The 13,249-nt window shown below is 38.8% G+C and overlaps 1 protein-coding gene across 7 annotated transcripts in view; it reads right to left on the minus strand.

The window, feature by feature from the left end:
• LOC127410067 (kinesin-associated protein 3-like) overlaps positions 1-13,249 on the minus strand; it is a 42,019-nt gene that overhangs the window by 26,427 nt on the left and 2,343 nt on the right. For 6 of the 7 annotated variants that reach the window (XR_007892074.1, XM_051645100.1, XM_051645099.1 and 3 more), the window contains exons 6-10: positions 7,655-7,754; positions 7,118-7,242; positions 6,484-6,582; positions 4,627-4,805; positions 1,432-1,594 (exon numbers count right to left, since the gene is read on the minus strand). Coding sequence is in view for 6 of the 7 variants with exons in the window: in XM_051645100.1 (XP_051501060.1) it covers positions 1,432-1,594; positions 4,627-4,805; positions 6,484-6,582; positions 7,118-7,242; positions 7,655-7,754 (666 nt within the window). In the remaining variant the exon portion in view is untranslated. Of the gene's footprint in view, positions 1-1,431; positions 1,595-4,626; positions 4,806-6,483; positions 6,583-7,117; positions 7,243-7,654; positions 7,755-12,973; positions 13,059-13,249 lie in introns of all 7 variants that reach the window. The other variant, XM_051645101.1, reaches the window with a different exon arrangement.

A 13,249-nucleotide genomic window follows, 5' to 3' on the forward strand; every position in this document is an offset into this window, starting at 1 on the left:
ACACTCCAAAAAAGTTGGGATAGTTGAGTGTTTACCACTATGAAACATCACCATATCTTCTAATAACACTTATTAAGCATTTAGGCACTGAAGGCACAAGTTTAAGTTTAAAAAGTGGAATTTTCCCCCATTCATCCATTATGCAGGTTTTCAGCTGCACAATTGTACGGGGTCTTTGTTGCCATATTGTGCGCTTCATAATGCAACACATTCTCAATTGGAGATGGTCAGGACTGCAGGCAGGCCAATCTAGTAGCTGCACTCTCTGCTTATTTGGCCAGTATTTGGTTTGAAGTTGTCCTGCTGAAACTGCTGGGACATCCCTGGAAAAGACGATGCTGGATGGCAGTATATGCTGCTACAAAATTTTTACATATCTGTCTGCATTAATGGTGCCCTCACAGATGTGCGAGTTACCCATGCCATGGGCACTGACACACCCCTGGCCCATACAGACACTGGTTTTTGGACCTGAAGCTGATAACAGCTTGGATGGTCCATTTCCTCTTTGGCCTGAGAAACACGACAGCTGTGTTTTTCAAAAACTTTTTGAAATGTGGACTCATCGGTCCAAAAAACACGGTTCCACTGTTCTACTTTCCATCTAAGATGAGAACGAGCCCAGAGAAGTCGGTAGCGCTTCTGGACAGTGTTGATGTAGGGCTTCTGCTTCGCATAGTAAAGTCTTAACTTGCATCTGTGGGTGCAGCGGCGAGTGGTGTTGACTAATGTAATCCCAAGCCCATGTTCATGATATCCATTACAGATGATTGATGTTTTTTAAGATAGTAACGTCTGAGGGATCAGAGATCACGCGCATTCAGAAGTGGTTTTCGTCTTGCCCTTTACGCACCGAGATTTGACCATATTCCTTGAATCTTTTAACTATATTGTGCACTGTAGAGGATGAAATGCCCAAAATCCTTCCAATTTGTATTTGGGGAACATTGTTCTCAAAGTGCTGGATTATTTGCGGAAGCATCAGTTGGCAAATTGACAAGTCTCAAATGATCCTTGCTCTTGAAGGACTAGGCTGTTTTTGGAGGCTCCTTATATACAATGACATGATTGCCTCACCTGTTTAACATCTCCTGTTTTACATTGCTTTGTTCTTTTAACTCGTCAAATTGTTATTAGTCTTAAATTGCCCCTGTCTTTTTTGGAGCGTGTTGCAATCATCTGATTTGAAATTACTGTACATTAAAAAACAAAACAATGAAATTCACAAGGTAAAACATCATATAATGTGTAGTTGTAGTGTTTTCAATTTAGCAAAGGGTGAATATAATTTAGAAACCACTTTTGGTTTTAATTAGCATTTTTCATACTGTCCCAACTTTTTTGGAATAGGGATTGTACATAAATGTGACACAAAGGCATTTCCTTGGCATTTGTTAAGGTGTACAACTAAAATGCCTGTAGGAGTCTTACCTAGCAGCAAGGTAAGTTTGGGCAGAAGGCCCATCTGCACCATCTTACTGCGGAGACCAGTGTCAAAGGAAAGATTAAGAAGGAGACGCAGAGTGACATTCAGGAGATCTTCATGTTCACAGGGCACCAGTTTAGCCAGCTTCTCCACTGTATCTATCTCAGCCTTTGAGAGAGAGCGAGCGAGAGAGAGAGAATGATTGTGATGGAGCAAAAAAGATTGACTTATAACAACTAAGAATGTAGAAATAAATATAATACAAATTGCCAAATTGTTTACATTGTTGTAATTGATCCTAAAAGGTCTCTAAGAGACTGTTCTAAGGTCAGCCAGTTAGTTATGTTAGTAATATGCCTGTGGCTTTGCTTGTTAACACATCTGCCTGTTCCAGCTGTGGTCAAACTCCACCACAGACAGACAGCCCGGCAGAAATCTGATCCCCACTAAGGCCACTGTTCACAGCCTGTAACCAGTTTTCAAATCAAGCTTTCAATGTTAATAACTGCCTACATCCACAACCTTATATTCACACTCAGTGTTAGCGCCAAAAAACATGCGATAAAGTCATCTCCAATGAATCAAAACTGTTAATTTAATAACATGGGAGTGTTTGTTATTGTATAGCATGAATCAAAGTCGTAACTAAATGCTTACTATCTTTGCTCTAGTAGTAACAAATAGTCCCTTGACAGGGTTCGGCCAATAAAATGTGTTTAATTTAGAAATTAGCCTGAGATTAATGAACCCAAATATATGATGGCAGCGATAACCTCTCTTCTAGGGGTAAGTGTGTGATTGAACACAGATGGAGGAAGTGTGGGATAAGTGGTCGACTACACTGCGCAGCTAAACTGAGTAGTACGGAACATTATATAAGCAACAACCCTGTGTGCACTGAGTTATGAGAGCAGGTGTGGATGATTTAGGAATAGAGAGAGTAATAATAAGAGAGTAATAATGAGGCTGGTGTAGTCTTGTGGGGTTTGAACCTGCAACCTTTCAGCTGCCAGCCTCGAGTTTTAAAGGGATAGTTCACCCAAAAATGAAAGATCGGTCATCATTTATACGGGTTTGTAACAATATGAGGGGGGTGTACAAAACTTTCATTTTTGGCTGAATTAAATTTTGGCCTCAAACAAAGCATTTAAAGACCCCATGAAATCATAATGAAGAGTTTTGTGGCTTTAAGTCCATGTCTGTTAGCTTAGGCACTGTGGGGGGAATTCACTTATAATGAATTGCGCCTGGAAAAAGCATAGAGTATTTGCACGCGCTCTCTGTTACACTAAACAAATTATGCCGATCAGGCAACGATGCAAACACGGCCACAAACATGCTGCTGAATGTAATTTGTACGTGCAATTCAGATCTTGCAGGCCGATTCAGTGCGTTATGCAGCAGACCACTGTTATGACACACTTTAGCAGGACTGAACAGATTCACTGACTACTGTGATCCAGAGCCCTGAATCCTCTTTTTAACAGGCTGAAAGTGCACTTGACGACACTGTGCCGCTGGATATAAGCCAGGTTATAGTGCTCTTCTCCATCATTTGATCATTATTTGATTAATTACTGCTGATATGATCGATGAAAAATTTTCACAAACATCTTTTAAATAAAATTAATCCGGCAGTAATAGCGCAATGTAAATTGCAGCAGGCAATTTTTGTGAAAGAATCGAATCGTAAAATAAGCCTCATTTACATAGAAAGGAGGCGTGTTTGCGCAGAAAGGAATGAGAATGACTTAATTTAAATTCTCAAGAAGCAACGCAATTTCAGCGCTGATTGTGCCTGCTTAAACTAGGTTGCAGGTGGGTAGTGAACAGGACACAGGTTTTTGCGCTGAAATACCACTCGCAAACGTGGCGCAACTGTTAAAGGGATAGTTCACCCAAAAATTAAAATTCTCTCTTTATTTACTCGCCCTCATGCCATGCCAGAAGTGTATGACTTTCTTTCTTCAGCAGAAAACAAATGAAGATTTCTAGAACAATGTTTCAGCTCTTTTGGTCCCTACAATGCAAGTGAATGGGTGCCAAAATCTTGAAGCTCTAAAAATCCTATAAGTCAGCATAAAAGTAATCCATACAACTCCAGTGGTTAAATCAGTGTGTTCAGAAATGATTTGATAGGTGTGGGTGAGAAACAGGTCAATATTTTAGTACATTTTTTACTATAAATTCTCCTCCCTGCTCAGTCAATCTCCACTTTAACTTTCACATTGTGTTATTGGTGATTCACATTCTTCATGCATATGCCCCCTACTGGGCAGGGAGAAGAATTTCTAGCAAAAATAGACTTATATTTTTCTTACCCACACCTCTCATATCACTTCTGAAGTTATAGATTTAACCACTGAACTACTGACTGAAAATCTTCTAAAAATTTTAATTTGTGTTCTGCAGAAGAAATAAAGTCATACACATCTGGGATGGCATGAGGGTGAGTAAAAGAAGAGAACATTTACATTTTTGGGTGAACTATCCCTTTAAGTGAATTCGCCCATCTATGTATATGCTAGAGCAGTGGTTCTCAACCAGGCGGTCAGGACCCACTAGGGGGCCTCAGCACACTTCCAGGGGGGCCTCAATATCTCTTAAAATGATTTAAAATATAATAGATTATTATAATTTTTATATAATTATTATAATTCAACTTACTGAAAATTCTAAAAACTCCCTTCAACAGCTTGCTTTTTATGAAGAATATACAGTTCTAGTCATTTCTGGAATCACAAGTTAACCACAAGTTAAGGAAATATCTAATAGCCTACATGTGGGGCCTTCGAATATTTTCTCCAACAATGGGGGCCTTGGAGTCAAAAAGGTTGAGAACCACTGCGCTAGAATCCTTAAAGTTGACTAAATAAACTTTTTGCATATATACTATACGAATTTAAAATGTACAGTTTTTCTCTTCTGGAGAAACAGACCAAACATATTGATGACACATCTTGAACTCACAGGTGTTTACAAATTATTCCCAATAACATGCTCTCTAGAATGAGAATGTTCCCTTCCCCTAATACAATCTACCGGTACTTCTGACAAGCAATAGCACGTAGCAAATAATGGTTACTTCAGGTTAACTGTTCCTGTAATAAGTGTACTGTAAGCCATTTTGAATAAAAGAATCCGCTAAATGGAAAAGTGATGGCAAAAAGAGGGTTGTTGCATATGAAATGATTAATCACCATGTCATTCTTATTCTCTAAGAAGATACTGAGTTTCTTGAGGAAGGACACCACCAGCACCAGCAGCTCTTCACTGTCTCTATCCAGCATTTTAACCAGCAGGTGGACAATATTTTTGTTCCTCATCTTCAGTTCTGTGCGGGTGTCCTCAGACAGATTCAGCAGCAGATACAGAGCCACTGATGGCATAGACAGACATACATACAGCATGTTCATAATCTGGCCATTTCAGAATCATGACAAAACTAGTAACGCACAATACATTTAAGTGACATTTTGTTACTGGCCAATACTATTTTTTTATATATCGGCAGATAATAACACAGATTATTTTTTCCCCAGTTTAAACAACAATGTTCAATACATCCATACATACATAGGCATAAAAACACATGATCAATGAATATAAGTGTAGTGAGAGCACTGCACCAATATGACGTGACATTACAATCAACTGGCCCAAAACTCTCACCCACTGGCCCTGGACCAATGGGTCACTCTTATGGTTGAGCCCTACTGGAAGTTTTGATACCTGATTTCAGTTTAAAAACAGAATCGATGCATCTGAATATCCATACTTTTCTACTACATAGTATGCCAAAAACAGTGTGCCAATGGAGTAGAATGCCCGAATCCTCAGTATTCAAAAAACAGTTAGCGAGATATACCCGGATGACATACTATTAAGTGATGAATCGCCTGGACACTTTACGATCCCATAATCCCTGGGGACCTGATGAGAGGTCATGCTCAAAATGTTGGATCTTTGAACTGAACCGTGAGTCAAACAGCTCTTCTCAACTGTAAGTGATATACACTCACTGAGCACTTTATTAGGAACACCTGTACATCTACTTATTCATGCGATTATCTAATCAGCCAATCGTGTGGCAGCAGCGCAATGCATAAAATCATGCATATACGGGTCAGGAGCTTCAGTTACTGTTCACATCAACTATCAGAATGGGGAAATTTTTTTACCTCAGTAATTTCGACCGTGGCATGATTGTTGGTGCCAAACGGGCTGATTTGAGTATTTCTGTAACTTCTGATTTCCTGGGATTTTCACGCACAACAGTCTCTAGAGTTTACTCAGAATGGTGCCAAAAATAAAAAAACATCCAGTGAGCAGCATTTCTGTGGACGGAAATGCCTTGTTGATGAAAGAGGTAAACGGAGAATGGCCAGACTGGTTCGAGCTGTAAGGAAAGGCTACGGTAACTCAGATAACCACTCTGTACAATTGTAATGAGCAGAATAGCATCTCAGAATGCACAGCATGTCAAACCTTGAGGTGGATGGGCTACAACAGCAGAAAACCATGTCAGGCACTTTATTAGGACCCTAGTGTTCCTGACAAAGTGCTCAGTGAGTGTATATATCAAGAAAGTTGTTCGTTGTGCTTAAATGGTACTTGTTTAACAAAACCAGAGTAGATTTTTCCACGGTTGTTGTTATTACGTCATATATTCTGGTCATGGATCAATACCCACATCCCTGGATGAAGTATGTTCGGAATCTATTCATACTACTCACATGCATACTTAAAGAACGTACAGTTTACCGGCCTACAAGAGCATCCTTCATCAAATACAGTACATAATCTGACAGTACGCGATTTCCGACACAGGGAATATGTTTTTAATATAATATAAAACATAATGGATTTATAATATCAGCCATTAAAGTGGTTAATGGGCAAAACAAAAATAATCATTGCTCAGATTTACCCAAAATTTCTATTGTGCATCCCTAGACAAAACACATCTTTAAGATACAAAATGAGCCTTTTGAGTAAAAAAAAAATAAAAAATAATAAATAATAAAAAATAGGTTATAGTGTGCAATGTCTTCTACCTCTCAAAAGCTGTTCCTGTTTGGCCAGTAGCCCATTGTACTTCTTCAAGGCTTTCTCGTACTCCTTCTTTAGGTTCTGATTATCTGGGTCATCGTCGCGTTCAAAAATGTCAAGGACCCTACCACCCCTGGAGTGGTGAGTTCGAATCCAGGGCATGCTGAGTGACTCCAGCCAGGTCTCCGAAGCAACCAAACTGGCCCGGTTGCTAGGGAGGGTAGAGTCACATGGGGTAACCTCCTCGTGGTCGCTATAATGTGGTTCTCGGTCTCGGTGAGGCGCGTGGTGAGTTGTGCGTGGATGCCGCGGAGAATAGTGTGAAGCCTCCACACGTGCTATGTCTCCACGGTAACGCACGCAACAAGCCACGTGATAAGATGCGCGGATTGACGGTCTCAGACACGGAGGCAACTGAGAATTGTTCTCCGCCACCTGGATTGAGGCGAGTCACTAAACCACCACGAGGACTTGTTTATCAAGACCATGAATCCAGTGCAGCAATTAAAAGGGCACATTTTTAATTAAAGACTCATGCCCCCTGCCTTGACTTTACCTTTGCCCTTTGTTTGATACTCTATCCCCATTTCACCTATGACCACCGCCTACCCACCCCCCCCACAGAAACTGAAAGGATATCAGCCTTCTTTTTCTTCTGCAGTTCGTCCAGCCATAGGTCATTTCGCTTCAGTTCATGCTCAATTATGCTCATGCATAGCGCTCCGATCTTGTAGTGAGCGATCAAGCCGTGGAACTGGGAGAAACTGGAGATAAAAAGGTATTTCTCTGAAAACCGCGTGAACTGTAAAAAGGTTTCATATACAACCATGTCAAAATAAAGCCTCAACCCATGTCAAAAATGTTTGCTCACCAAGAGCATGATGAATGTAAACCAAACTATTGCAAAATTCAGCAGAATAACATTGGAAGGGCAGAGTTTCAAGACTATTCTAGCTTTTCACAATTATCTACAGCCTTTCTTTTCATACAAGTCCTAACAGCAGGTGATATGTCATGTTATGATAGAAGTATGTGGTATTATCATTCTCATCAAAGTAAACACAGTCTCCTGATGGCTCATTGCCAATGTTATATCTCAGCTTCGTGCACAAATCTCATCAAACTAAAGAGTGAGTCTTGGCTAGAGCATGTAGAAGTGTGGCTCTTACACAGTACCTGGAGAAGCAGAAGAAGACGTAGATTATAGTGGTCGCCAAATCAACACTGTGCTTCCAGTCTTCCCTCAAGACTCGGGCTAGCGCACCCAGAACTGTGTCTGTGGGAGAGCAGACAAAACACTACATGCTTTCAGTGATCATGAAAAGAACTCACAATAGCCTAGTTTCCATCCACTTTTCGCGCTATTTTATTATCGACAAAGTGAAAATGCGTAAAAAAAATTTGCAAAATTTGCCGTCTTCTGCCTGTTTCCATTCAAATGGCCTTTTATCGATAAAAATGGTGTGCGTGATGACGTCATGCCTAAAAAAACACTTTGTCGCATAAGTTTTGGTTTAGCGCAAAATAAATCTGCCCTGAAGCCATTTCCATTAAGAAATGTGCGTTTATCGCTAATTCGTCTGCCAGATGTCCCTAAATTTTTTCCTGTTAAATTTTGGTAAAATGGGGAGAGTATTGAGACAATTCATTGAAATTAGCCAGCTTACTGTCATTTTAATTTCACAAATAAAAGCAATCAGAAGACGAGGAACTGCAGTCAAAATGGAACAGTTGCCCTTCTGACAGGACTGTAATATTGGTCCTGATGTTGCGCCTATCGCAGGTTGCCACTGGTTCCGACCCGAAAATGAATCGTCATGGCCCTGTTCAAGCTGGAATCCTGCACCAAGTAGTGGGGGAAACTTTCAGTCTTAGTATAAGGATCATCCATCCATGTTTATATGCTGTGTGCACAGTGATTAAAGAAAAATTGATGCGGTGTAATATCAGGGTTTATATATGATGCATTCCTGATATTCAATAGGCTATTTTGGACAATCATCTAATCTAAAGCATTGCCATCACAACTGCATTATGTCCTGCATATTTGCCCAGCAACTTTTAACGACAGACTGAACCTGATTATCATCTAAAATTAATTTAGGCATCATAATGCAATTTACATTTTCTGAACAAGCTTAGCAAATGCGATCCGAGGTAAAGTTTTAAAAGGTTCAAAAGCTCGTTTTCTGAAAGTGAACTCATTGGACAAATAGTTCTGATAGTTTATAGTCTTGAAGTGTATAAAATGTCATTCAGCCGACTTTATTCATCTACAGAACAGGGTATGGCTAATTTAAGTTGGTATAAAGAAAAGGCATTTATAGGTCTATATATATATATATATATTTTTTTTTTTTTTTTTTTTTTTTTTGGTTTGGTAATTTATTTTTTTAATTTAATGCATTTTTCATTTGGTAATTTATTTAATTTAATATAGGGAATTTTGCCAGCATTTTTTCAAAAGCTAAACAATAATTTAATAGAATTGTATGTTCGTGTTCCAAAAAAGCACACTGAAGCTTTTCTCCTAGTATTGTGTATTTAATTTAAATTTAAAACATCTTTGTGCACATCTATGTTTTTTTTTATTTTAATTTTTTATTGTGGGCTAATTCCATGACTGCTGTCTATTATTTTGAATGGTGTGAAAAAGCAACTTTAATAAATAAACAGATGTCTACCGTGATTACAATAATCACAAACAGTGGCCATTAATTTGTTCTCCGTGCACTTGTCGACGTGTATGATATGAGATATTTGTGTTGGTACTCCTGGAAGTGTCATGTTTGCAGTGATCGGATCTTTATGCCATTAAGATCAATCCATAATCACGTACAATAAATTGGCTTTCAAGGATCCTATACCTTGTTGTCATGATTAACACAGGCTAACGATTGGGGCAAATTCTGTCATGTGACACTACATTTTTTGCGATAATGCCAATTTTCTCGACAAAAAGTGTTTCCAAACCAGTTTTTCATGACATTTGATGTATCGACATACAGTTTATGCGCTAGAGTTAAACGGAAAAATATTATGTCGACACTTGTGAAATTTCAGTGATAATTCCATCAGCTTAATTTTGATGCGCTAAAACTTTTTTCGCTAAAAATCCTTGGTTGGAAACATAGTTAATGTGAATACAACATGTGAGCGCAAGTGAATATGGAGGAAATGTTGTGATGCTTTGCAGTAAGGGCTGATGGGTGTCAGGGCAATAGAAAAGAAGAGAAAAAGTACTTGTGTAAAACGTGGTGGATGATAAAGTGCAAAGACAGAGATGTAGGCTGCTGAATCAACAAGGATATTTTCTAGTTGTGTCGCAGCACACCTACTGCAAGCAAGTGGCACAACATCTAGTGAATTTAATATAATTACAGATGTCTTTTTGGTTCTAATGCTTCTTTTTGAGTGTACAGTGATTTTTCTTTACCAGTCATTTTCTTGTGCAACTAGAAATAGATGTGAAAAATAAAAGACTCATCTGTGGATCAGACTGCTTTAAACTCACTTACCAGGATTGGTTGTGGTTTCTCATAGGCCTATAGACTCATTTAAATACCTGTGATTCATCATTGTTTTCATGCACACAATGGACATGTCTGTGATTGGTCCCAATGCTCAAGCACTGCAAAAAACATGTTGCAAATTGAACATTTTTATGTAACGTGAGTAGCCCTTAAAGGAATGCTATAATCGACACTTTTCACGATTAGGTAATCGCTGCAGCCATAATCATATTCTCAATTTCTGTTTGATTAATTGTGCAACCCTTTCTGAATTTAGTTAGAAGTGTTGGAAAACTGGCTGTAGTAACACTACAAAGTGTCATCCTGATTTCTTCTCTGAACTTAATGAATTACTTACTATTATCTGTGCCATGCCTTCATCTGTTATTGTACTTGGTGACTTCAATATATATGAAAATACTGCTCAAGCTAATGAACATATTGATTTTGCAACTCACTCTAGGGGTCATACATTGGATCTTACTTGTACATCTGGCTTATCTAATGTCTCAGTCTCTACCTCTCACTTTGTCTTTTCAGACCACAAATTCATAGACTTTAGTTTCAGTCATCCCACAAATAGACCACGTACGAAGAAATTGTTGTCTTACCGTAAAATCAGCTCGGTTAACCCCACATCTTTCTCTGTTTCTATATGTGCCTCCCCTTTATCAGACTCTTTACTATCTCACTTTCCATCAGCAGTCTGTTCTATCTATAATGATGCTATTTCTAAAGCACTTGAGAAACATGCCCCTGTCAAGATCAGGCTGGTTCCCTCTACTTGTGCTGCACCCTGGTTCACTCCTGAGCTCAGGGCTATCAAAACTGCAGGTCATTGCCTTGAAAGATTGTACTGGAAAACTGGACTTACTGGCCACTCTTTGACTTACTCAGAACACATGCTTAACTTTCAGGCTGCTCTAACTACTGCACGCTCATCATATCTATCTTCTTTAATTAATAACTCTAGATGCAGACCTAAGGCACTCTTTAAAACTGTAAGCAAACTCATTAAGGCTCCTGAACATGCTGTCTCTAGCTCTGATGAGCTTGTGAATGGCTTTTTTCAGTTTTTCACAAATTAAAGTCCATTTATTTGTCCTTCACAACTGATACCTTACATACTCTTCACACTGGGTCAGTGCCATCCCACTCTAATTGCTTTCTGTCCACTTTTACTCCAACCAGTCCTTTTGCTGTTAGTGATCTAATTAGGAAGTCTAATTCTATATCCTGTCAACTTGACCCTGCTCCCACCTCTCTACTAAAATGTGTGTATCAGAGATCTCATCTACTATCTCACATTTGATAAACTGTAGCCAAGCTCCCAGTAGAGCTGAACACTGCTGTCACTCCAATTCTAAAGAAACCTTGTCTTGACCCTTTAAATTTCAAATCTGCCCTTCTTATCAAAAATCTTAGAAAGAGTAGTGGCCACTCAACTACATTCTTATTTACATTCTAATTATCTTTATGAACCTTACCAGTCTGGTTCCCGCACATCAAACAGCACTGAGATGGCTCTTCTCTGGGTAGTTAATGACATCCTCTTGTCTGTGGATTCTGGATCTACAAATATTTTAATTCTTTTTGATCTAAGCTCAGCCTTTGACACCGTCTGTCATGATATACTTATCTCTCATCTCTATGAAATTGGCATCACTGGTTCAGCTCTCACTTGGCTTACTTCTTTCCTCACTGATAGAAAATATTTCATTACTATACAGAAGTATAAATCTACCACTGCTTTTCTCACACAAGGTGTTCCACAGGGTTCAGTCCTTGGACCATTACTGTTTACTATCTATATACTCCCACTTGGTCACATCATCCGCAAACATGGCCTAAACTTTCACTGCTACGCTGATGACATTAAAATTTACCCCACCACCAGCTCTAACTCACCTTCTCCTTCTGCTTCACTCATTGCATGTATTAGCGACATTAAACAATGGATGTTCATGAATTTCCTCAAACTAAATTCAAATAAAACTGAAATACTGATAATTGGAACTAATGCTCAAGAAAAAAGGTTGGACCCCTGCATCGACATTGATGGGGTTCATGTCAAGCCCTCCCACACTGTCCGTAATTTTGGTGTCCTATTTGACTCAACTCTTTCTTTTGATTCTCACATTTCAATTGTCTTTAAAAATCTACGGATCTATGGAATATTGCACGCCTCCGATCTTCTCTCACCTTGGCTGATGCTGAAACTCTAGTACATGCATTGATCACATCACGCCTGGATTATTGCAATGCCCTGCTTGTTGGCTTAACTAAAAATAAGTATTGCTAGGATACAATATGTTCAAAATGCTGCAGCAAGAGTCCTTACCTTCACTAAGTGTTCTGATCACATTACACCACTTCTGCATGATCTCCACTGGCTGCCTGTTGCATCTCGCATTAAATATAAAGTACTCCTCCTTACAGTTAAGGCTTTAAATGGTCTTGCCCCAACTTATCTGTCTGATTTACTTCACCCATATCTCCCACCTCGGTCTCTCAGAAAACTGAACTTGTCTTTTGTCAGTTCCTATATTTAACTGGCCACAGTTGGCGGTAGGTCATTCTGTGTTGTTGCTCCTAAACTGTGGAACTCACTCCCTCTTAAACTTTGCAATATCTCCTCTTTAACTGCTTTCAAGTCTCAAATAAAAACATATCTTTTTCAAACACATTTTAACTTACCATCTCAGATTTAAAAGATACTTGATATTGATGTCTTGATACTTTTTTGTGTGTGTGTGTTTGTATTAATCTAATTGTATCAATGAAATTTGCAAACTGTAAAGTGACCTCGAGCTTGGGAAAGGCTATATAAAATAAATTTCTTCTACTTTCTAGGCCTTGATATTATTTCTGCATGGATTTCCTTTATACCTTGTTCTACTGCTATTTAATATGAGTGACACAATAATAAATACTTGAAGTTTAGTGAGAAGAAATGTATTGTAAGAAATAAAATGCATAATACCTTTATGCTGATATGACAAGTGACCGCCTTTGTTTATGTAATAGAGAAGGCAGAGGTTGAAGGGGTGGGGCTTGGAGACAATTTTCTTGTGAAAGGGATGGAAAAGAAAAGTAAAATGAAGGATATAAAGAGAGCTTCTTAATATAATGGCTGTGTCTCATCACAGAGGCTGTTGCTAGGTAGGATGTGTCCTCAACTTAGAATAAGCTTTGTTTAAATGAGCTGGCATTTGTAGGACAAACGGAAACAGAACGTATCATTGTTTGCTATGACAGC

The sequence above is a fragment of the Myxocyprinus asiaticus genome, chromosome 19 (assembly GCF_019703515.2).
Source record: "Myxocyprinus asiaticus isolate MX2 ecotype Aquarium Trade chromosome 19, UBuf_Myxa_2, whole genome shotgun sequence".
In the NCBI taxonomy this organism is placed as follows: Eukaryota; Metazoa; Chordata; class Actinopteri; order Cypriniformes; family Catostomidae; genus Myxocyprinus; species Myxocyprinus asiaticus.